This window comes from Mustela erminea, chromosome 4, assembly GCF_009829155.1.
Source record: "Mustela erminea isolate mMusErm1 chromosome 4, mMusErm1.Pri, whole genome shotgun sequence".
NCBI classification, from domain to species: Eukaryota; Metazoa; Chordata; class Mammalia; order Carnivora; family Mustelidae; genus Mustela; species Mustela erminea.
This window is the reverse complement of record NC_045617.1, coordinates 32,217,917-32,244,465: the sequence shown is the minus strand read 5'-3', so window position 1 is coordinate 32,244,465 and position 26,549 is coordinate 32,217,917. Positions and strand designations below refer to the sequence as shown.

The window sequence follows — 26,549 nt, the reverse complement described above, 5'->3', positions numbered from 1 at the left end:
TAAACATTTCAGTTCACGGGCTTCATACACCTTAATAACGTTTGTTTCAACAGGTTTCTTTTAAGACTTCCATTTGTTTTAGAATCAGGTACCAAAATGATCACCAGAAGTCAAAAGGAAACAAAAGAGCTACCACTTCCAATTATTATTTCCTTTTGTTCATTTGTTTATTTCTTTTTTCAACTACCATGTGCCAGCATCACTAAGGCTAGGAACAACAGGGAACCGGAATACAAGGACTTTGTTCACATTTTTGGGAAAAGACCGTACAGACAAATGAGCCAAATAAATATTCAGAGAGTGAAAAGTGGTGTGAAAATAATAAAATAGGGTGATCCGTCTGTCCGGTGCTCGGTATACGGTGTGGTGGACGGAGGGAAGAAGGTAGCGAGTGGGGAAGGAGGGAGCGAGGGAATGGTGACTGCTGGGATTTCCAGGAATGAACCCAGTGCATTCAAGGAACAGATATAGGACCCGGTGTGGCCAAGGTGAGTGACGAGACCCAAGGGCAGTAAGGAGAGAGACTGCGAAGGCGAGAGCTATGCAGGGGCCAGGCCATTAAGCCAAGGAATCAAGGGAGGGTTTGAAACAAATATGATCTACATTAAAAGAAAAATTCCTCTGGCTTCTGTCTGGAGGATGGTCTATGGTGGGTAAGAAGAGAGAGGAAGCCCAGTTGCATGAGCGTGTAGAGACAAAGGCTTGGATTAAGCTTACAGCAGTGGAACTGGAGAAATGGACAGATCTGGGGATATGGTTTGAGTCTGAACTAAGGCCTGATGGCTTAGGTGTAGTCATGATGATTTTGAAGGTTCTGGTCTTTGGAACTGTGTGTGGGAGAATCATGCAGGAGACCATGAGAAACAGGCTTGGGCGGGGGGCAATATAACTACTTAAGTAAGTGTACCTGAACTATACAAACCTGTAGCTTTGAAAATTACTGCAGTCAATTAACTTCTTTACAAAGAAGTAACTTTAAAACTTTCTAAAACCCATGATTCTGATTGTTATTATTTTGATGGTCAAAACTAAAACCGGTCATCTTGTCCTCTGGTCAGTTGACAGAAAGAAACTGAAATAAACATGGTATTAAAGTGTCAACAAAGATCGGTCCGTGTTACTGTTCTGGTGACCCCCGGACCTGCTGTGAAGCGCGAACAGTATTTCTATGACAGGTGCGAATGTTTCAGCCACAACATCAGTAACGGGATCAGCAGTATCAGTAGTATTTCTGAACTTCAATGTCAAGTCCTTAAAACTTAATTTCCCAGAATACAAATATCAACAGCAACCATATTTTACTGATAACTATATACTTTAATTTAAAAATAGCCTCTTGGGGTGCCTGGGTGGCACAGTCGGTTAAGCATCCGACTCTTGGTTTCATCTCAGGGTCGTGGGACTGAGCCCCATGCTGGACTCCACACTGAGCATGGGGTCTGCTAAAGTTGTTTCTCCCTCTCCTTCTGATTTTCCCAGCCTTGCTCATGCTCTCTCTCTCTCTCAAATTAATAAATCTTTTTAAAAAACTGAATAAATATAAATAGCCCATTTATCATAATGCCTAAGAAAAGTCATGCTTTAAGGAGCATTTTCTACAGTATATCACATATTAGTAGAAGTAATATGGAACTGTGGGTTCGGTGGTCAGGTAAAGTTGGAAAACAAAGGCTTATGGAAAGGCACACACTTTCTTTGTTGCAGGACATACCACTGAAAGCTCCAGGAGGAAGAGAGAGTAGCATCACTTCCTAATTTTGGCCAGGAATCTCTATGTCACTCTTCCCCAATACACTGTCCCCCAATTCCTTAACTGAGTATCTTTCAGGACTAATATTCCCTGGGTCAACTTGCAAATGCAGACTTAAAACACACCTCATTCTACCGACAAACGTATAGAATTCCTTATCTAACGTGTCTGTGGTCAGAGACCTGCTTTTCTAGAGGATGTTGCTCCAGTTTAAGGGGAGGCAAGTAACAGGCAGAAAAAAGTACCTCTAGCCAAGATTAAACAGGGCACTTACCAGTCTAAAGATGACAGGCTAGCCACAAGCAAAGAGCCAAGTGGCAGTAAGTGGCTGGTCTGTTGTCACAGACAGAGCCATCACATGTCATTGGGCCTATCTAGAAGTGTCTTCAGAGGGACTCAAGAGAAGCCCATGAAATGGTTTACTAAGGTAAATATTTGATCAAAAGTAAGGAAAGCCTAATACTGTGTTAGTGGGCTCCCAAGATTGTTTCCAGAGACCGGGGTCAGTCAGAGCCCATACGTGGGGTTTAATCAGGCCTCACGACCAGGATGGCTCTCACCTGGGGATATGGACATAGACAAGTGGCCATAACAGGCCTCTCTAACCTATACTGCCAAATCTTGAGGCAGCTCTGAAGCCATCATTGAGCTCTAAAAGGTATTCACATAGGATTTCTTTCAGATTGAATCCAAGCACAGGACCCCAGGAGAACTTCTCTGATCTTGTAACCATCCTGCTAATAACTCAGGTCTTCCTAGTAAGTGGACACAAAACTGGAATGGTTTGGAATCTCCTGAATCTGTTTTGCAAGTGGGAGGTATGAAAGTAAAAAGGGATGGACTGCTCCGCAGTCAGTTGTCTTGGGAGATGCACTTACTCTGAGTGTGCACACAAACACAAACACTACTGTCCTTGGAGTCTCAGTAGTATTCATAAGCCACATTACTCAGATGGAAAAAATTTAACTCATTCCATGAAATCTTTCAGTGGCACATAAAATCATAATTTTAAATCTGGAGGGACTTTAAAGACTGTCTAGTCTAATAGTCCTTATGCTTTTGGATTTAATGGACCTGTAACATTTCAAAAGAATCTGAATTCTAACATAGGGTGCCCATCTTTTTTCTCTTAACCAATAAGGACAATAAAACAAACACACACCAAAAACAACAGCCAAAACAAACAAACAAAACAAAACAACAACAACAAAAAACCCTACCTAAATCATTAGCATTTCCAGGAAATAATTTCAGAACTTAAAAACTAAAATTAGCTTTGTGAGAAACTTACTACACTACTGGCATTGGGTATGACCGATCTCTTATTTTGTAAAGAGATCCAGAGAGGTAAATAGCTTCTCTGAAATAACATCTGGCTTGAGGCAGAACCAAACTCTTTTCAACCACGCACACTTCTTCCCTTGCTCTCATAGATAAATAGTGTCAATGTTTCGAAGACATACTCTCCAATTTAAGAAAAATGTTTGAAAGCGGGGGACACCGTAGTTCACCGTAAATCTGAAAAGCTGCAGGTGCGTGTGGAGTGGGCGGGTCAGGATGCCATTAGCCCACGGGAAGAGAAAGAGAAAGAGAACAAGCGAGGGTGGAGAAAGAATTTTCAAATACTCACCATTACACAGCTGCCCAAGCTCAGGTGCTGAAGCTCCGAACAGAAGTTCAAAATGCTGAGCAGCGCTGTTTGCTGCCATCGGGGACCACATTGGCGGCAAATATGGAAAGTGAGAGAAAGTGAAACAAAGAGAAGAGGTCAATTAGACATTAGAGGCTGTCACTGCTTTTCTTGAAACAGAGCTCACAACCCAGGTTACAGACACCACAAATACCATTTAATGAGTCCCCAGGTGCTCCCACCATTGATTGGCTTGAAGTCAAGGTAATCATTACCAGTTTCCATGTGAGTCCCCATTTCATATATGGTTTTGCATGTCCTACTGATACCTATATTCCCTGTGACCTCTCGGCCCATGTCCCAAAGGTAAGCAATTGGAAAGTCTGGTTAAGACTGAACAAGAAGACAAGCTAAACAGCACCCCCCCTTAAAAAAAAAAAAGGGAAAAAAAAAAAGCCAAAACCCAGAGAGGGCTGGTGACACTCTCAAGAACGGCGGCAGCTCTGACATTCACTGATCAGCGGCCGCCTGATGGAGCTGCCAATAGAGTCACCCCAAATCAGGATCGAGCCGGTGACTTTAATGTCAAAGGATTCTCTCTGCTGACAACGATACCAACAACCATCGAGCACCTGTCACTAGCAACATGCTGACTGGAACATATATAATGTGCACTTTCTAGTCATGTTCCTGCCATTTACGCCCATTTATTCGGTGCAATGAAAACGGTCTCACCACCAAAGAAACCCAAAGGTATGCCGGACTGCTACACAAGCACGGGACCTAAGATCTCTCTAGTCCTAACTGTTTGATGAAATGCCTGCCATGAAACATTAAAGAAACAAATAATGCAAAGCATTCAAATTTCACTGGAAATCTAGGGTTTTTTTTAATTCCATAAATTAAAGGGAAAAAAAAACCTACTCAAACTTATGTGGCAAAATTTCTTTCCATACATTTTAACTCAATCCTATCTAGTTAAATGACAAGTGTTCAGAAAAGTGTCAGTCAGGGAAAGGATAAAGAATGTGTCAATGGCAACACAAAACATGAATTCAAACCCAGATAAGATTCTCATTGAGAAAATAATAACTATTTCAGATAAAATAAACTTAGATAAGGCAAAAATAAAATAATAGGCCCAGAACAAAACTAGACTTAAGACTAATTGTGTCACTGTCAGATATTTCTTTAAATTTAAGCAAAAAAGAAAAAAAAAAGTTTATGTTGATTTTACAATTTTATGTTTAAGTTTCAAGACCACTTATATTTATAAGACAATCCCATGTTGCTTTCAGAAGGCTGGCATTAGAAGAGCTCTATGAAGATTAGTTAATTTTCAGATTCTTTATAGTACTTAGCTATTTTAACTTACTAATAGATGGGAAAACGTCATTAGGTTTGTTTTGTTAAAATACCAGATCCTGGGGCACCTAGGTGGTTCAGTCATTAAGCATCTGCCTTTGGCTCAGGTCATGATCCCAGAGTCCTAGGATGGAGCCCCACATCAGGCTCTCTGTTCATGGGGAAGCCTGCTTCTCCCTCTCTCACTCCCTCTGCTTGTATTTCCTCTCTGTCTCTGTCAAAAAAATAAAGAACATCTTCAAAAAAAAAAAAAATACCAGATCCTTATGATAAGGTTGTTTGAAAGATTTTCCCACAAGCAAGATCCAGAACATAATAGAGAATTTTTAGAGAGAAATCCACATATTTTCACGGATTAGAAATCATTAAAAAAGAAAATACACTCACTTCGTTCAAGGAACTTGCTGGTAATTTGTTTTAAACTATTATAATGGTAAATATCAGGTATATAGACAAGTACAGAATCCAAGATAATGAATACCCATGTAGCTGCAACTCAGATTTACCAAATCTTAACATTTTGCTTTCTTTGCTTACTCTTCTGTATTTATGAATCCCTCCAACCATTCACTACTTCCTTAGAAGTAACCTTCATCATGACTTGGTGTTTACAAACATGCTTAAAAATTATGATATTATACACTATGGATTCATAAACAGAATATTGTTTACATGGTTTTCATATAAAGGATGTTATATAAATATGCATATAACTTTTGCATCTTCCTCAAAAGTGCTTGTGAGTAATTTGTTCATGTTGATACAGCTTTAGTTCACTGACTTTTTAACTGCTGTATCCTATTTCGTTATGTAAATATATTACAACATATACTCTCATTTAATGAATATTTAGTTTGTAAGTTTTAGCATAATGAAGAATGTTAAAATAACCATTCTTATACATGCTTCCTTGTACATTTTCTAGAAGAGTTTTTCTCTAGAGCACATACCAGAGGAAGAATTTCTAGATTTTTTGTATGCTTTGACTATATTAGATTTTGCAAATAGCCTTCCCAAGTGCCTGCATCAATTAATGCTACCATCAGCAATAAAAGAGTACTGGGTTCCCACATCTTTGCCAACACAGTCTTTTCATCCTTTTTAACGTCCGCTATCTGATGAGCACGGAATGGCATAATATGCATTCGTATGATTACTAGTGAGGTTGAAGATCTTTTCCCATGTTAATGGGCCACTCATATTTCCTGACCCATAAATTGCTTAATCATATCCTTTGCTGATTTTTTCCATTGGGTTATTTCTTCCTTCTTGACTTGTAAGAACTTTTTTCTATGCTGGATACCAATCTTTATTAGCTATATCCATTACAAATATCTTCTCTAAATATGAGACTTGTCTTCTGCTTTGTTTATAGAAGCTTCTGAGACATGAATTTTTTTTTTTAAAGACTTTATTTATTTGAAGAGAGAGAGAGAGAGCACAAACAGGGGAAGGAGAAGGAGAAGCAGACTCCCCACTGAGCAGGGGGAGCCTGATGTGGGACTCAATCCCAGGACCCAAGGATCATGACCTGAGCCAACTGAGCCACCTGGGTGCCCATGAGACATGAAATTTTAAATTTTAATAGAGTCACATCAATCTTTCTCCTTTATGTTTGTATTTTGTTCTCTTTTCTAAAGAGTACCTCTTTGAGGGGCACCTGGGTGGCTCAGTCAGTTAAGAGTCTCTCTTTATCCAAGGAAGAATATTCTTCTTTTTAAATAACGGCATTGAAGTTTTTCTTTACACTTAGGTTTTTAACCAAACTGTAATGGATTTTTATATATGGCAAGATATAAAACTTCATTTTTTTCCTTAAGAATAACCACTTTTCCTGGTTCAACTTACTGAAGATTCTATCTTATTTACCTATTTGTGGTGTCTTCTGTTATATTGCAAGTTTCTGTATATGTATGAGTCAATTTCTGGATCATATTGTTCCTCTTGTCTATTTGCCTCTCCCTGCACTAACACTTTAGTCTTAACTATTATACTTTGTAATACGTCTATAAAGGTGGTAAGGCAAACACCTTTTCCTCATTTTTCAAAACTCTTAACTGTTCCCAGTCCTTTGCTCTCTCCTATGAATTTCTGAATCACCTTAAAGATTTTAGTTTACCTTTTTAAAAGTACTACAGAAAGATCAGTTTTTCTTTTTTTCTTCCCCAATGGTCATTATAGATGATCCTTGAAGAATATCAGCATTAGGGGTGCTGATTTCTGCACAGTCAAAAATTCTTAAGTATATTTTTTGACTCCCTCAAGTCTTAACTACTACTAGCTTACAGTTAACTGGAAGCTGGACCAAAACATAGTCAGTTAAACACACATTTTATATGCTGTACTATATACTGTATTTTTATAATAAAGCAAGCTAGACATAGGAAAACATTATTAAGAAAATCACAAGGAAGAGAAAATGCATGTAGAGTACTATATTTACTGAAAAATAGAGTACTGTATTCATTGAAAAACACATAGAACTATATTTATTAAAAAATATCTGCTCACAAGTCGACCCAAGTTCTTCAAGTGTCAACTGTATTTAACTTATTGGCAGTTTATCAATTTCTGTGTCATAACTGTTGATTATATCTGATGACTTCTCACTGAACTTTTCTTCTTGTTGAAGAATATCATTAATAGTTTTTTTAGAAAAATCTTTGGTAGAATCTTAACAACAACACACATTTATAGAGTAATTATTAACACGTCAGGTACTGCTAAAAATTATATATATTAGTCCTCACAACATCCCCATACACTCATTTACTCACTTAATAAACATTTATTCAATGTCTACTCTGTGTTATGCACTGTATAGACACTTGGGATTTACTCATAGTAAACACAGCAGATAATAACCTATAAGGTAGATAATATTATTCCCATTTATTTACTTATGTATAAAGATTTTATTTATTTGAGAGAAAGAGAGAGCATGAGCGGGGCGGGCGGGGGGGGGGGGGGGGGCGCAGAGGAAGAGGTACAAGCAGACTCCCGCTGAGCAGGGAGCCAAACCCCTGTGATCTTGAGCTGAGCCAAAGTCAGATGTTAATGGACTGAACCACCCAGGTGCTCCTAGTCCCATTTATTAACAGATAAGGAATGTGAGTCAGAGAAAGTTAAATACCTTATTTAGTCTTTTTTTTTTTTTTAAGATTTTATTTATTTATTTGACAGACAGAGAGCACAAGTAGGCAGAGAGGCAGGCCGAGAGAGAGGAGGAAGCAGGCTCCCTGCTGAGTAGACAGCCCGATGTGGGACTCTATCCCAGGACCCTGAGATCATGACCCGAGCCAAAGGCAGCGGCTTAACCCACTGAGCCACCCAGGCACCCCATCCTTATTTAGTCTTTACATTTTCTCTCAATCTTGAATGAAAATTTAGCCAGGCAAAAGATTTTAGGATGACAGCTACCTTCTTCCATCACTTTGAAAGTGTTACTCCATACCTATTAGCCTCTATTATTTGGTAAGTTTGCTGTCACTCTAATTCCCTTCCTCTGCAGGTAATAAGACCTTTTTCTAGTAGTTCTTAGACCTTTATCTCATATTTTGCAATTTCATCACAATGTATCTAAAGATTTATTTTCACTTACTCTGTTTTGGTTTCCTGAGTGAACATCTGATTCAAAGATTTGTATCTTTCATTATGGAAGATGAAGATTCTTAATAACTTTCTCTCCACATATTGCTTCTCTATCACTTGTTTCTTCTTTTTTTCCTTCTGGAACTCCTACTAATGAACACTGGAATCTCCCAAGCCCAGTGCCTAGAGTAGTTTAAAAAATATGTCCACAAACTATTCCATACTTCTTCCTTCCAGAAATGGAGCTTAGTTCTTCTCCGCTAAGAGGGTGCTGGGCTTAGTGACTTACTTCCAACAAAAAGAACATAGCAGGAGTGATGGTAAGTTAGGTTATTGTGATGGTTAACTTAACACGTCAACTTGACAGGGCCACAGGGTATCCAGGTATTCAGTCAAACATTATTCTGGGTGTTTCTGAGAGGATGATTTGGGATGAGATTAACATTCAAATCAGTAGACAGAACAAAAGGCTGGCTGTCCTCCACATTAAGAGAATTCTTCCTGCCTGATGGCCTTCGACCGGGGCATCAGCTTATTCCTGACTTCAGATCGACACTGAAACATCAACTCTTCCTGGGTCTCAAGTTTGCCAACCTTCAGACCGAGAAAATTGTCTCTCCTGCATCTCCAGTTTGCTCACTCACCCTGTGGGCCTTCTGACTTACAAGTCTCCAGTTCCTCAGAATAAAGCTACACACACACCCTCTTATCTCTGTTTCTTTGGAGAACTCTAATACAGTTATAAAAGGGCTATGGCTCCTCTTGGTTCTGCCTTCCCCTGCTGCTCACTCAGGAAAAGCCAGCTGCCATGTCAAAAGGACACTTGGAAAGCCTACGGAGAAGCCCACGTAGAGAGCCACAGAGGCCTCTGGCCAACAACTAACAAGGAAGTCTGCTGACAGCCGTGTGTGTAAGTCTGGAAGCTGGACCTCCAGCTGCAGTCAAGCTCTGAGATGACTGCAACCTTCTTAGAGACCCTGGCCCAAAACTTTCTGGCCAAACAGCTCCCAGATTCCCGATTTACAGAAGCTGTGTGACATCATGAGTGTCAGCTATTTTTAGCCACTCAGTGTGGTGGTAATCTGTGTGCAGTAACAAATAAATAATACAGTGGCTGGCATATACAGTAGACACAATATATATTAAGTTAATGAATAGGATTATTATGAGGATTAACTGAGGGGTGTGTGTGTGTGTGTGTGTGATGCCTGACATTCATTCAAAGCTTTAACAAGTTTAAGTGCAGTCCTAAAAACCTCTTCTAATTTAGCAATTCTATCTTTGTATCCAATGTAGAATTTAATCAATTTTTATTACAATAACTATCATTTATTTCCTAGATTTCTAACTAGCTCCTTTCTACAACTGCTTGGTCTTGCTGTTTCAGTGTGTGTTCCATAATTTCTTATTCTACTTTAAAAGATGCTTTCAGGGGGCACCTGGGTGGCTCAGTGGGTTAATCCTCTGCCTTCAGCTCAGGTCATGATCTCAGGGTCCTGGGATCAAGCCTCACATCAGGCTCTCTGCTCGGCAGGGAGCCTGCTTGCCCCTCTTTCCTTGCCTGCCTCTCTGCCTACTTGTAGTCTCTGTCTGTCAAATAAATAAAATCTTTTTTAAAAAAAGATGCTTTCATTTACTTCTTTGAACTCCCATTCCCTGACCTCATGGCTAATGGTCTTGTAGATTGCCCCTATCCAGAACCACCACTTCTACTGAAAGGACAGTGGACCTGCTCTGCAGCAGTCCTGCGGTGACTGCAGAACCAGGAGAGGCTTGGCTCAGTTCTGACCATGAGGTCCAGCAGATCCCAGGTCACTGGATCCTTTTTGGTGCACGTGCCCAGGCCTGAATCCCTCCTTTCTCTAAGATTTCCATCTAATCCCTGGGATGGCTTGGACAGCCATCTAACCTAGTCACCTAGCCCTGACTATGCCCATGTTGGGATAATATGATTCTCTTGATAAAGTTGGAGAAGAATTCCTGTAAATCAGTACTTCTAATTAAAATTAAGAGTAAGGAAAAAAATTATGGCCAGGAATACCATATTAACCTGTCTGGGCTGCTCCTCAGATGAGCCGTATCTATTGCTTACTGTCCAGCTTAAAGATTATAACTTTTAGGCATAGACAACACACTTTTGAATTAAAATTCTCATAATTATATATCTAGAAAACATTTTCTGTAATGGCAACGCATTCTGGAGGAATCTCAAGCCACAGAAGTAGAATTCATGGCGCACCATACTTATTCATGCACAGATTTTACAATAACATACAGTCTGTGCATTAAATTAGGAATTAAAAATTCATTTAATAGTAAAGAGAACCCTTATTTTCATTCCCCGCCTTAAAGAAGGAACACAGAATAAAAGAGATTTATGCTGAATGATACCACCCAGCTTTATTAAATAGGAGATGGGAGATGAAATGCTGAGACCGCCGTACAAGGGGATGGAGTGATGGCCACGGGAAACAAGGATGACCCTGGGAGAGATGCTGTGAGGAATGCAACCAGGAGTCAAACAGATAAACAAAAGGGCTGACAGGCAGCACTGAGGCAGACAGGGACAATTTTATAGTTTCATGACTTTCTCCAGCAGAGCTCATGAGAAGCCAGAGATTGTGGGAGTACCCAGGTTCAGAGAAGACAAACAATAGTTTACGATCTCTCTAAGTCCAATTAATCAATTTCCTCCTAGAATATCTTTAGGATATTCTTTCTCTATGCTGTTGGTATTCAGAATTAAAGAAGTGCTACTGATGCTGAAGCAAAGAGGGAAAACGAAAGAGAAATGAACTCTTTGTTTCCAGATATAGAAGGGCCTGATTTGGGGGAATCACAGATTCAATGATTCAGAGGAGGAGTTTATAAACTATTGCCCACAGGCCAAATCCAGCCTACTGCCTGCTTCTGTAAATAAAGTTTTATTGGAACAAAGGCACACCCAATCCTCTATGTATTGTCTATGGCTGTTTTTGCACTATAACAGCAGGGCTGAGTAGTTGTGACAGAGATCATACAGCCTAAATACGTTTAACGTATTTACTGTCTGGGCCTTCATGAAAACAGCTTGCCCACCCCTACTTAAGAGTTAACAATTCTACCATAATGAGTACTTGCGGCACTTCTACACATCTAGAATGCACAAATGGATGGACTATACCTACATTATCAAATGTGCTATGAAAAAGGAATTCAGAAATAAAAAGTGAAAAATTGTATGAATCTCTTAAGGTATCAGGTCCCCAAGTCTACAAACTCTGCTGGTTAGTTCTATACAATTCAACAGAAGCACCAGAGTAACACTATAAAATTAAAATACAATTTAAACAGTTATCAGCTTTAATAATGCAGGACAGCAGATTCATTTTCAATTGAGTCTGTAATTTTTAAACAAAGGCCCAACCTTATTTAAACCACCATGGAAAGGAATTCACTAAGGAGTGACTGGAACCATGTTAATTTATCCGACAGAATTATCAAAACATCCTCTAGGTGAATGCTGGTATCTGGGAGTACAATATATGCTCCTAAAGAAAGAATCCTTTTGCTTTCCACTTAAAATCTACCTACTAACCCTGTTCAAAAGCTTCAAAATCCAATGGATAACTATATGTTACAGAGAATTATTAATGCTTCTCCTTGTTACACAGAAATTTATTAAGAGGTAAAAGAAGGAATTGATATTTTCATTCAGTTTTTTTTTAAGAAATACTACCCATAAACTACATAACTGTCCATCCTCCAGACTTCTAAACTGCTAAGCAAAAATACTTAATAAGATGATAACTGATGTTTATTATACTCACATATAAGTTTTAGACAGTCCAGATTTATGGCTTAATAGAATTATATTTATGCATACCATGTACATTTTATAATACAGTGAGACATTGTTTAATCAATGTGTGCAGTACTGTGTTCACATTTTATATTAATACAGTTTTATAGTTGTTATAACTAGTTTATGACCTTTGTTGCTCAGTTAAAATTAACTGTTACTTATCTTTAATAAAGAATGCAACCCTTAAATATAACATTCTTAACACAGGAAGGTAGGATTCCAAATCAGTATTCTCCACTCTAAAAAATGATTCCTAGAAAACATTCTAAAGGAACATTGTAAGTTTATATATTACAGACTTATATTAGCTAAAATATAGAGACTAGTGACATCACCTGATCACAAACAAATATACTTTCACTGATCATTATATTTCAAACACATTAGAACAATATCTACAACTAAAGAGATAGGATTTTATAAAAGTATATTCAATATGTGAAAATTCATAAATTAGCATAAAAATGCCACCAAAGAAATCCAAAGAACGCAATCAATCAGCAGAATTTTAAAATATACCTATAGGTATGGGAGCCCGTGGCTGGTTTAGTAGGTAGAGCATGTGACTCTTGATCTCTAGGTAATGAGTTCGAGCACCATATTGAGCATTGAGATTACTTAAAAAAAAGAAAATACACGTATATGTATGAATCTTTCTCTAATTTTAATTTTTTTTTTTTGCACCAGTGTTCCAATCTCAATAAATTTGAGGAAGGGGAATATAGAATAAAAGAGGTATTTTGTGGAACACCTGAGTGGCTCAGTCTGTTGAGCATCTGCCTTCAGCTCGGGTTATGATCACAGGGTTCTGGGATCGAGTCCCACCATCAGGCTCCTTGCTCAGTGAGGAGTCTGCTTCTCCCTCTACCTGCTGCTCAGCCTGCTTGTGCTCTCTCTCATAAAATCTTTTTTTAAAGAGTATTTTGAGACCTGTTTAAAGTACCCGCAACTATCTATATGTAGAAATAATCACCATTCTAGGATATTTAAATTCAATTACTTTACAGAGCTTTGCTATGAACCATCTACTACAAATTGTTATCTTTTATACAGTCTAAATATACAATATGGTATAGGTTATATAATGATACCTAATCACAACTGAATATAAGAATATGTTTCCAAGCATGGAGGACAAGGGGAGTTAGAGAAGAGAAGGGGGTTGAGGGAAATTGGAAGGGGAGGTGAACCATGAGAGACTATGGACTCTGAAAAACAATCTGAGGGTTTTGAAGGGGCAAGGGTGGGAGGTTGGGGGAACCAGGTGTGGGTATTAGAGAGGGCATGGATTGCATGGAGCACTGGGTGTGGTGCAAAAACAAGGAATACTGTTATGCCGAAAATAAAAAAAAAAATAAAATGTAAAAAAAAAAAAGAATATGGTTCCAATAATTTGTTAAATTCCCAAAGTCCAAGTGTGTGATAGAACAAAATCATAAACTAAATCACACACGTTGGCCCAGCCTCATTCAGAAGCTATTTTCACCACTGTAGTGGATCTCTTCCATAATCATACAGTTGAATACAGTTTTGCTCACAGACTAAACCGACCAATTTCCACATCAACCCATCATGGATGATGGCAGAGATCTGCAGTCACAAATTCACAGCAGTTTCCACACCAGCTGGACTTGATAGTAACCTTACTGACTACATAAAAAAAGAATGTTACAATCAGAGGGGTAAGGGCTGGACGGTAAAGAAGCACGTTAAGAGGAGCCTGAGGCCTACGTTGGTTGGCACTGTTCGTTTAAAGAGAGCGCACTAGTCCAAAGACTTAATCTGTTCTCTTTCCTGTTCAGATGAAAGTGTCCACCTGTTCTCTGCTAATGCCCTCAATCATTTAAGTCGCAAAACTCCCAGTGTTCTCATTCTAAACTCACCAGAGAAGTCTGATAACTATAGTTTGGTTTCCCCTGTGATATGCCAGCAGCGAGAGAATGTGCTAATCAGCTCATCAGCTGTCTCTAATGAGTGATGCGCTTGCCAGGTAGACTTCTCACACCTGACTTCCCGGTGGATAATAATGAGTCTGATCCCCAAGAGATGACACTGCCCCCACATCCTACCTCACTGCACTTCACAGGGCTTCTTGGCCCTAAATGAACACCTGACCCTCAACGAACCACAGCCACATACACTCAACCCCACCAAAGGCCTCATATTCCCACTGGAACTTTTGTAAAGCCTATCAAGATAAAAAGAAGTACAGATACATTCTTGCCTGGAGACATACAGTGAAGACTTTAAAAGTTGCTGACTTCTAGTATATGATAGCAAGTTAAATATACTAAAAGTTATTAAAATTCTTAACTCTTAATTCTGTTTAAGAACGGGGGCACCTGGGTGGCTCCATTGGTTAAGCATCTGCCTTTCGCTTGGGCTGTGATCTTGGGGTCCTGGGATCGAGACCTGCGTCGGGCTCCCTGCTCAGCAGGGACTTTGCTTGTCCCACTTCCTCTGCCCCTTGCTCCCATTCATATTCTCTCTCTTGCTCTCACTCTCTCAAATAAATAAAGTCTTGAAAAAAAATTCTGTTTCAGAACAAAGTAATTACTAATATCCTTTCGTTTTGTATGTTACCTAGCCAAATTAATCTGGCTGAAGTGGACTGCATTTACGTGGCAGTTAGCCAATGACTGCCTGCATCAGTCAATGTAGGTGACCAACATAGGTTTTTCCTACATCAGTTTCTCCTCTTGGTCTCAGTTATTGACACCAGCTCTGTTAAGTGAGTGGCCATCCCTTTCGTTTGAGTCTGTTAGCTGCACTGACTCCATAAAGGAAAGGCCATCCTGGCTTCTACTTACGAGCATAAAATAATGTGTCCTTTAAGTCAAATAAGAATGGAGTAAGGAGACCACCATTATCTCTGTGTCAGAAAGCAAATTTATGGCATTAAATCAAATCAGACTGTTTTCATAAGACAGTTTATGTATCTTTTCTGGGACAGCTGAAGCACAGGGTGGTACACATTTTTACTTCTCTATCTCCTCTCTGCCAAATAAACTGGTACAGAAGAAAGAAAATATGAGGAGAGTGCTGATATCCAACAGAAGTAAAGATCGACTACTTTTGTTGTCTTCTAGTTGATGAAGATGAAGGCAGCGGGGTCCTTGAAACGGTCGTCTCTGCCCTGGTAGGCCAAGTAAACAGCTGCCAAACCATACTTGCGGATTACTGTCATATACTAGTCCCCCACAATACCTATAATCAGTTTTTTCACTTCTTCAGATTCTTTCAATTTATGCTCTATCATTCTTGAAGTGAGGCAATCAAAACTGGATGCAGGTGTTCCATTTATAACTCCAACTTTTAAAAAACACACTTGGTTTTCTTGTCTGCTGCTAAGCAACAGAATGACATTCTTACTGAGCTACTATCATGCCCCATCTCACACCCATTCCAGATTTTATATATATCTATATCTATATCTATAGAGATATATTTTTTTTAAACAAACAAAGAAAAGGTAAACAGACTCAAAGTTCTAACACTAACCCAGATTATTTTAGGAAATGCACAGGACTGCTCTTAAAGACACTTTTAATGCAATGTGTTAAAAAGTTATTGTTCTGCCATCCTCTACAAGCTGTATTAGTCCATTAGGGCTGCTCTAACATAGAGCCATAGAGAGGAGGCTTAAACAACAGAAATTTGTTTTTGCACAATTCTGGAGGCTAGAAGTCTGAAATCAAGGTGGTGGCAGGGTTAGTTTCTTCTAAAGCCTCTCTTCTTGGCTTAAAACTGGCCATATTCTTCCCATCTTCACATGCTCTTCTGTCTGTGTGTGTCTGTGTCCTAATCTCCTCTGCTTACAAAGACACCAGGCATATTGGATTGGGGCCCACCCTGATGAACTCATTTAACTTTAATTACCTCTTGAAAGACCCTTTCTCCAATGCAGTCACATTATGAGCTACTGGGGGTAGGAGTTCAACACATGAATTTGGGGAAGACACAATTTAGCTCCTAACAAAAGTATAAAGAGCAGGTTGCAGATATACGCCCCTTTAGAAGCAAAGAACTGTACCTTCCACTTATTTTCAAATGGTTCAGGAAAAAACAAAGTTATGCATACGGTAGGGGAATCTATTTCTTATGTCACTTTTCTTTAAGTCTAAAATCATTTCGAAATAAAAGGTTTTCTTTTAATTATTTAAAAGTCTATTTAATGAGTTAAATTTTTACAGCCCTCCTCTCATGAAAATACATCATCACGTATGGCAGAAGAAGTGCTTGTAATCAACGCTTATCATACATAATAAGAATCTTGTGAACAGAGAAGAAAAGCACCAACGGGGCTGAAACAAAGTCCTTCCTATCAATATATATCCAACTCTATTATAATGACCTCTTCATCATGAATGGTAGAAGATCCTAAGTTCAAGTTTCTTTCCTGTCTGCTCTAAGTTCCCATCTTTACCTAAAAAATGTTGTCTGTACAGCCTAAGAGACCCACTAAATTCATTAAAAAAAAGCTACCCTATTTACCTATCCATTTCACTTGTTACTCTGGGATCATATAGTAAACAAAGCCCAAGTCTTAGCTCAAGGGTCATTTCTTCTAAAAAAGATCGCCCAACATGACTAAGCACAAGCCGTGACACTCTTAGTATGCATTTGGGCTTACTGAACACCAGTCCACTTTGTCTCTATCGCAATACTATCTTGTTCTTTACAGGCATATGTTTACTGCTCTGCATCCACTGAAATTCAACAACTATGTACCACTAACTCTGCAAATAGCTTATTTAGTGATTTTTTGGGGGGGAGGGGGGTTGAGTTACAAGAAGACATTTGTTACTTCTCTGATGAAACAATTTTTCATCTCAAACCTAAACATCTAAAAAATAAAAAAGATCTCTTGAAATAAATGAACAAGTTTGAACTATATTTCACTATCTTTTAGGGCTAAGAATTCTGAACAAATACAATTCAAATATTTTCTTACAAATTTTTCAAGTTCAGATCTAACCATCCATCTGCTTAATACATGTGCTTATCTAATAATGAAAAAAATGAATTGATGAGCTAGCTATTACTCAATCATTCAACACAAGTTTACTGAATACCTACTACATATATTCATGATAGTGAATACCAGACACTGTTTTATGTACCAGTAATGAAGAAGAATATAGTCAAACATGGTCCTTCCAATTACAGAGTCTGCAAGTTAGGAATGAACATTTCTTTCACCAGAAATAGATCAAAAAGTTGAAAGAGATAATTCAGCCTAAATCTCCCTTAGCACATGATGGGAAAGATACTCTCTCATTTAGGAAGATCTATAAGAATACTTCACAAAGGTGGAAATATTTGTGCGGGATCATGCTGAGTAAATCTATACTATCATTTTCACATTTACTTAAGCTCATCTAATTCATACAGTATATGGTTCTTTTAAACATATAACCTTATTTGGTCTTTCAATAGCCTATGTGATAGGGTAAGCTTGATTTTTTTTTTAAATAGACAAACGTTTAGTGTAGTACAAGTGACTTACCCAAGCACCTAAATCTTTTAAGTAGAAAAACGAAGATAGGGACAGAGTTATAGGACTTAGGTCCCTGATACAGACTAAATAACAAATATCTTCCCAGCTTGCAAATGACCAAATAGTATGTGAGTCAGAGACCTGAACCCTACTACCAGGTAAAATTTTTAATCACAGCTAGTCACAACAAGATCCTACTGCTGCTTTCTCTCACTGTGGGGTACCAGCTACAGTTAATTAGCCAAAGCAGTGGAGCTGGGCAGAAAAATCTTTTTTTTTTTTTTAATTTGATGTGTTGCATTCTGTAAATTTAAGATGTACAGTGTGTTACTTTAATACCTTTATATATTGTAATATGATTATAATTGAAGCAATCAGTATTTGTATTATATCATTACAGTATATTATTATTGTCTCTATTCATTATACTGGGCATTAGATTTCTTTAGCTTATTGATTCATGTTATACATTTGTATCCTTAAACACCATCCATCTTATCCTTCCCCCACCCTTAACCTCTGGAAACCACCATTTTACTCTGTGTTTTCTTTTTATAGGTTTGACATTTTAAATGAACTAGGCCAAATAAAAAGCTGGGCTCAAAAACTGGTGACAATGGGGGTGCCTGGGTGGCTCAGTCATTAAGCGTCTGCCTTCAGCTTGGGTCATGATTCCAGGGATCATGATTCCTCGGATGGAGCCCCGCATCAGGATCCCTGCTCGGAGGAGACTTGCTTCTCCCTCTCCCACGACCCCTGCTTGTGTTCCCTCTCTCACTGTGTCTCTCTCTGTCAAATAAATAAATAAGATCTTTAAAAAAAAAAAAAATTGGTGACAATGACAGCTAGATCTTATTTAAGGTCACTCCCATTTTAGTTTACTACCAAAGCAGCAATCAAGCGTACAAGATATACACCAGGATACAGCCCTGGCACCTGACAAGGTTATGCATGAGGCTCGGTGGTCAATGCAGCAGTCTTGATGGTAAGATCTGCCTGGGAGAGAGAAGCCCACAGCCCTGTGCTCACTGCCTGTTTCACCACTGGCTCAGGAAGGGGCCCTGTCAGCAAGCCAGGATCTTCCTACCAGCATAAAAGGCAATTCTTACCCTATTATGCTGTCATTCTCCTGGGTTCTCACTTTTACTGAGTAATTAGACCTGCAACAGGCCTGGCTATGCCTAACCACTTAAGAACATACTAGACATCAGCAACACATCATTTTACATGCCCATATTATTCGTGGGACTATCTGTCCCAATGCTACTCCCTGCTATGGAATAATATTGAGCTTGGCCTACATAAACTATTTGCTTAAAGCAATTTATTACATATTGATTCCACAAACTATTGCTTAAATGTAATTTGAGTATACATAAGTTGAATAACTTTTTTATAAATGAAGAACTAAGACTTCAAAGTAAGTTTGTTCATAAAAAAAATAAAAGACAAACATTCCACTTCCCTGTAGTAGTTTCAACTAGAAAATATTTATACAGGGCGCCTGGGTGGCTCAGTGGGTTAAAGCCTCTGCCTTCAGCTCAGGTCATGATCCCAAGGTCCTGGGATCAAGCCCCACATCGAGCCCCACGTCAGGCTCTCTGCTCAGCAGGAGCCTGCTTCCCCCTCTCTCTCTGCCTGCCTCTCCGCCTATTTGTGATCTCTGTCTGTCAAATAAATAAATAAAATCTTAGAAAATATATGTTAAAAAAAAGAAAAAATTTATAGAATGTACCTTAGTAGTTTATATTTTACACTGGATTGTGATGTTGTGTGTATTAGTTACAATGTTATACTTTTTTACCTGTTGCAAACTAGAAAAGGAATAGGTAATAAGGAAAAACCCCTGGTTTAAATAGAAACAGTAAAGATACTAGAATAACCACCATTCTATGCTTTGATATATCTTACAATTTTAACAATAATACTAGACCACCAAAGCTGGATTCAAAGCCTGACTCTAACTTACTGCCCTGTGCCACTAGGAAAGTTACTAATCTTTTGGGACCTTCATTTGGACTAGTGTAAAGAAATTAAATTATATGCAAAATGTCTAGGACAGCAAACAGAATATATTCGGGAAACTTTCCCAAACTTTGGGACTAAAATCCAGGTCTCCAATATCGCCTAAAGCTTTGTTCACTATGCACACAGACTTAAGTCATATAAAATGGCACAAATGTGTTATGTTTATCATTGTAAATTATATATAGGCACGTAAAGTGTAACTCTACTAAATCATAGATCTAATGTCTCTGGAGTTAAATGCTGTAACAGACTCAACATCTTTAATACTCATTTTTGCTTCTTTTAGAACTTTGTAGAATTCAGAAAAATGGGTAAAAGTGGCACTGGATAATTAGTATTCCTTCTTAAAAAAAAAAACAACACCAAAAAACCTCTCCCAAGAAGTTCAAATTTGTATCTTTTTTCTTCTACATATTTCCTTAGAGCAAAGAGAGGCATTTAAGATTAATTGCTATTCCCTTTTTTTCAAAACAGTTTATAACATCTGAATGTACTACCAATGATCAACGATTACGTGGAAGGCTTAGAGAGAAGCCAGGCCCCTAAATCATGTCTTCTCATTCCCTGTTTGCTCTTCATCCACCAGCACCACCACTGAGTGCAGGACAGGAAATGTACATGCATGGAAGAAAGAAGGGGTGACGCAATGCGTAACATGCTCTTGGATGTAAAATAAGGCCTACATGAACGATAGGAAGCCTTATTAAAGAGCAAAATGAAATAAAATGAATGTATTTCTAATAAAATCCTTGCTGAAAGATACAACTAGAAGAAGAATATATAAGGATTAACAAAAATGTTTAAAAAGTATAACGATGAGATTATCCCTACCATAGAGTACAATATACTACAAAACTGCCATGATGATACTATTTGGACTAATATTTATTTATTGAGAGTTTATTATGTTCTAGGTGCCCTTTAGGCACTTTACATGTAACCTGTAGTTTACATGTAACTTAATTCTTACAATTATCCTGAGATATGTATTTTTATTCTCTCTATATTAGAGAAAAGAAAACTGAAATACCAGAAGTTGAATACCTTGGTATTTAAGGTGACCTTCAAGACATGCAAGGGTTCACTACAGCAGGAAAGCATCTGGTATACCATCTTGGAAAAGTAATTTGGTTATCTTAGTCACTCATTTAATAAATATTTATCAAATGACTATCTTACCAAGAACCATTCTAGACCTTGGTAATATGGCAATGAAAAAGATGTACAAGGCTCCTACCTTCATGACATTTATATCCCAGGGTAAGGAGAAAGATCTTAGCAAGAAAACAAATAAAATCACTTCAGAGTGATAGAGATGATAAGAAGGAAATAAAACTGGATGATATGAAAAAACGAACCAGAAGCGGGGGTGGGGGGCTACTTTTTTTTTTATCAATTTCTAAAAAGTGATCTCTGAAAAAAAAAAAAGAAAAGAAAAATTTGAACACTGAGCTAAGAAAAGGGCAGCCACGTAACTGGAAGAATATTCTCGACAAGCAGAAAAGCAAGAGCCAGAACTGGGACCAGATCAGAATGTTCAAGGTAGAGAAAGAAGGTCACCGTGACTGGAGTAGAGGAAAGCAGAGTATGACAATAAGCAGGTGTTTACTGCAGGGGCCCAGGCGCATCCTCTTAGATCCAACAATGCCACTCACAGGACTCTGTCCTACAGCAGTAACAGCATGTAGATGCAAAACTCTGCACAAAAGAATGTTATTGCTAGGTAATTTTTAAAAGGAAAACAACTGGAGAAACCTGAAAGTTGATCACTTGGGGAATGGTTGAATGGATTATGCTATAGCCTATACCACAAAGTTAATGACAAGAATCAGACGCTATAGGGTGTGATCTGGAAAGAAGTCCTAGAGATGTGAAAAAAGCAAGTAGGTCAATATAAATGACAAGATTCCACTTTTTGTTAATGAAACTTCTAAACTATGGTATGGAAAAAAAATTTTTTAAGCTTTATTTATTTATTTGAGAGGGGCAGGAGGGAGAGAGACGGTGCGCAACAGCAGGCAGAGGGAGAAGCAAACTCTCTGCTGAGCAGGGAGCCTGACTCAGGGCTCGCTTTCAGGACCCTGGGATCATGAACTGAGCCTAAGGCAGACGCTTAACTGACTGAGCCACCCAGGGGCCCCATGGTATTGAGAATTTTAACTCCCAAGTCTAGCCCTGGATAAATTCCACTTCGCTTCCTCCCCCACCTGCACACTGTCACTCTGCCTCCTTCTCTAATTAATTCCCTGCCAGCATTTCAGCTCACCTCAGCCCACTGTTTACTTCTCTACCTGCAAACATGAACAGTATTACAACAATTTTAAGAACACAGAGAAGAACATTTTCCATAACTATACAAACAATACAATAGACTAAATAATTTTGAAATGACTGAACCAGCTCTATTAATTTTAATACAGTCAGGTGGCATCACAATCTATTTAAAAATCAGAAAGCGTATTATCATGGGTAATTACAGGCAACTAAATATTCAGTTGGCTATCACACAAGCAAAGATGTAAATGATGATTATTCTTACCTCTACTTTTGTTCTATAGAGAACAAGACGCCTAAGACCACATAATTTGGCAATGTGGTTGAAAGCTTGAGGTGGTAGCTTATCACAGGAGGAGAGGTTTAAGTCCTGTAAATTTGGACACATCTCAGAAATAATCTCCAAGCAAGTTTCATTAAGAAAGTGGCTGCACGATAATTCAAGGCGCACTAATTCAGATCCACAAACCTTTAGAAACCTGTAAAAACAATGTTCTGTGTGAATTTTGTAAAATGAAAAGATACTTTTGCGAAGTACATTGGAATTACCTCAACTGTTATTAGACACCTTCAGGAGAATGGATTTCTATTAGGGAAAATGTAAAACTTGTTTCCCTTAAGTTCTCATTTACTACTTACCAAAATAGGCATGATTAGGCTAAAATAAATCAACTTGATATGATAAGGTGTATTCATACCTTATAAAAAGTCAGCTAGCACTAAGTGAAAAATTAAGAAAGCAGAGAACGTATTTATCCTATCTAAAATTCACTTCCGAGTTGATAGAACCAAAAAACGAAAACATAACAAAACTCTTAGTAGACAGTTCCCCCAAATATCCATACGGTCCAGGATAATTTATTTTGAATGTGGCACACAGGGTGAAATCTTTAATTAAATGACCTTAAAATAAATCAGATAGCCTCCTCTTAACTAAGGAAATGTCTGAACTGGTTTAACTCTCCTATTGTAATGTTCCTTAAAACTGTTACTATTTACTAGAATGATGCTGAAATTATTACAAGATATTCAATTGCAGCTTCACATAAAATACACAGAAATAATTCAACATGGTAGACATAAAACTCTATTATCAGAGTGGTAATAACAATATTTATTGTAGTTGCATTACAGATGAGGGGGACAGTCCTGCCCATAATCATCATCTGAAAATAATATAAAAGTAAATGTGAGTCTAGGAATATTTGAATCCATGAAACTTTATCAACTAAGCAAATTGACCCTGAAGTGCACCCTGTCCAGGTCTCTTGACATTTTCTTGCCTGTCACAGTGCCACATTAGTAACAAACTTACTTTATTTATGCCACATATTTTTCCTGAATGGATTAATTAGCTTCCAAATACACATATAAAGTAAAATTAACTAAATCAATCCTTTATGAAAATAAAAGAAGTTAACACTGGACTTCTAAGTCAAAAGATTAATTTTTAGCCCTGTTCCACTTCCTGGCATGTGACCTTGGAAAAGGCATTTACCCAAGTCTCAGTACTTTCTCAGCTGTAAAAGGCAGACTAGAATTACATAATAGCACTCACCACACTGCCTCCTGGTTTTGAACATCAAACAATATGTGAAAGCAGCTGGTAAAGGTCAAAGCACCCCACAAACATTAAAATAAAAGTTGAATCTTGGCCAACTCACATTCAAACAACAAAAAATTCAACTGTTACAAATTTATTTTAAATGTTGAAAATAACTATTGCCCACATATCTTATTTATACCTGAACACCTATTTATTCTTAATCCACTGCAATATGTGTTTTGCTCTCCCTAAATTTGCCCTTTCCTTTTAAATGCCAAATTCAATGCCCTTTCTTTTCAGTGCTTGAATTACTTGACTTATTGTGGCATTTCACACAACTGCCCACCCCTTCCTTAAAATTCCCTGACACTCCTCAAGCTACTCCCTCTCCCGGATTTCTTCCAACCTGTCTCACTACTGTTACCTTTGCTAAACTGAATTAGCTAAACTGTGCTTTGCATCAAGTACATTCACTTATTCATTCAAGGAATATTTATTAAGCTCCTATTATGATTCAGGCATTACCGTGGCTCTGGGGAGTTAGCAGTGGATAAAACAAAGTCCCTGCTCTCATGGAGCTTACCTATATTTTGGTAGGTGAGGCAGGCTATAAATAAGTAAATGAGTAAAACAAATAGTGTATTCGAAAGTGAGAAGTGGGGGTGCCTGGGTGGCTCAGTGGGTTAAAGCCTCTCCCTTCAGCTCAGGTCATGATCCCAGGGTCCTGGGATCGAGCCCCGCATCGGGCTCTCTGCTCAGCGGGAAACCTGCTTCCTCCTCTCTCTCTGCCTGCCTCTCTGCCTACTTGTGATCTCTGTCTATCAAATAAATAAATAAAATCAAAAAAAAAAAAGAAAGAAAGAAAGAAAAAAAAAAGAGAGAAGTGTTGAGAAGGAAATAAAAGCAGGGAAGAGCAATGGGAAGTATCAAGGGTAGACAGGGTAGTCAGAGACTCCTCTCTGAGAGGATGAGTCAAGACCCAAAGGAAGTAAGGAGGTAAGAAAGCAGGTATCTGGGAAAAAACATTCCAGGCTGAAGGAAAGGCAAGCACAATGGTTCTGTGGCAGGATACCAGGTGGAGTGAGGAAATGTAAAGAGACTGATGCAGGAGAGCAGGAGGTACAAAGTGAGGGGGAGGAGAGGAGCAGGTCAGAGGGGCGTAAGAGGCAGCTCATATAGTACGTGTCCCATAAACATGTTGGCTTTGAGAGAGATGGGATTCTCAGTCATCAGAGGGTTTTGAGCAGAAAACTGACACAACCTCCTTGTGTTTTAGCAGGATCACTCTGGTTTCTGTGTGGAGAACAGACAGAGAAGGAAGAGGAGTAAAAACAGGGGGACAGTCAGGACACTACTAAAATAATAAGGAAAGAGAAGACTACGCAGTGGATCCAGATGGTAGCACTGAATGTGGTGCTCAATATTCAGATTCGGGATCTAGGTCAAAGATGGTGAGGGTATACTAAACTACAACACACCTTCTCTACATGGAACTGAACTCAGGCTTTTTTATTCCTAATGCACTGCATTTTTTTTCCCTCTTAACTACAATTTCCTTCCTTACTACTTTGTTTATATTGAGTTTTATAAACTGCCTCAAATCCCTTGGCAACTGAAAGAGATTTCTGGTGTACCCAATACTTAGCACAATGTCAGGCATGGAAAAAACATTTGATAAGAGTTTACTAAATGTATCTTCCAATTATGAAAATTCACTTGAAGAATTTAAGTTTCCTCTTACTCCAGAACACACTAAGTTCTACAGACTCAGGGTATTTTTCCCTTACTAGGGTGAAACTATTCCCAAGAAATACAATGAAATTAATAATTTTACCTAACTTTGAGTATAAATAGTAGTTATAGGTAGTTCTTCATATTTTTATAAGCTAGCAACCTAGAAATGGATGTAGGGTTTCAGACTTTGATAATTCTGCAAGTATTGGCAAATTACAAAAGCTAAATGAGCATATTAGCTCTTAAAATCTTTAGGCATCTTATCTCTTGAAGGTCTTCATTTTTTTGGCTAAGTACTTCATTCTATAATTTTTTCTCATACCGGACTTGCAACACTTTGACATTTCTTTTCTCTTACCCTCATTACTGAACTTCTCTGAAGAATTTATAGTGATGTCAAGCCAATCAGCAGAATGCCAACTGTTAATAGACTAGAAACTTCCCAAAATGATTTAATGAATGACAGAATTCGAAAGCACAATAAAGATAATGATCATGCCTATACTACCTTTCTGACTTTCCCTCTCTTTTTCTATATTGCATATTTTTACTCAGAGCAGATTTAGTTAATATTATCATACTGTGTCTTCCTAAATTTACAGAATCTACACACCTACTTCTTCATGATCTCTGCAGTTCAAGAAGGCAGAAGTAGCAGCAGACTCAATTAATTAGCCAAACACAATTCTTCTTTCTTTCCTTAATGCCCCTCATGTAAGTTTTATGTTACTGCATAATTACATTCATGTTTTTGTCTTGGTCATCTATTTATTCGTCTCAATTGTGATACTGGTCACCTTAAAGGAGAACTACAGCTTCTTTATTTTCCATAGTCTCTTCATTCCATGATATGAATTCTCATAAAGTATTTCCTGATACTGAGGGTATCAAGAGAAGACCTAAACTAGGTCTCTTGCTATGGGGAAAGAAAGAAATGGCTTAACCTTATGTGGTGAATTAAATTGTCCACAGTAATATAGGCATATAAGAAGTAATTTACTATGCGGTAACTTGCACCCTCAAATAATAAAATCCTATGAATAAATGATTTAATCTGAGCTTACTCATAAAAATAAAAGGCACCAGTCCTCACAACTTGCCTGATGTATAAAGGTAAGGGGGGGAAAAAGGTAAGGGGAGAATTAGACACAAATATCTATGGCTTCTGATTCCTAGCGGTACATTTTGTTAGCTGACTCTGAGTTTTATAAAAGAGCATATTTAAGATAACTCTTTAATCCCTTATAATTTGGAACATTATTTAATACATCTGATCCAAAATAAAGC

The 26,549-nt window shown here is 38.1% G+C and overlaps 1 protein-coding gene across 1 annotated transcript in view; it reads right to left on the bottom strand.

Annotated features, from left to right (window-relative positions):
- Window positions 1-26,549, bottom strand: part of FBXL4 (F-box and leucine rich repeat protein 4) — a 79,370-nt gene that overhangs the window by 11,684 nt on the left and 41,137 nt on the right. Inside the window, exons 6-7 of the mRNA XM_032338994.1 lie at window positions 22,248-22,461; window positions 3,381-3,452 (exon numbers count right to left, since the gene is read on the bottom strand). Of these exons, the coding sequence (XP_032194885.1) occupies window positions 3,381-3,452; window positions 22,248-22,461 (286 nt within the window). The remainder of the gene's footprint in view (window positions 1-3,380; window positions 3,453-22,247; window positions 22,462-26,549) is intronic.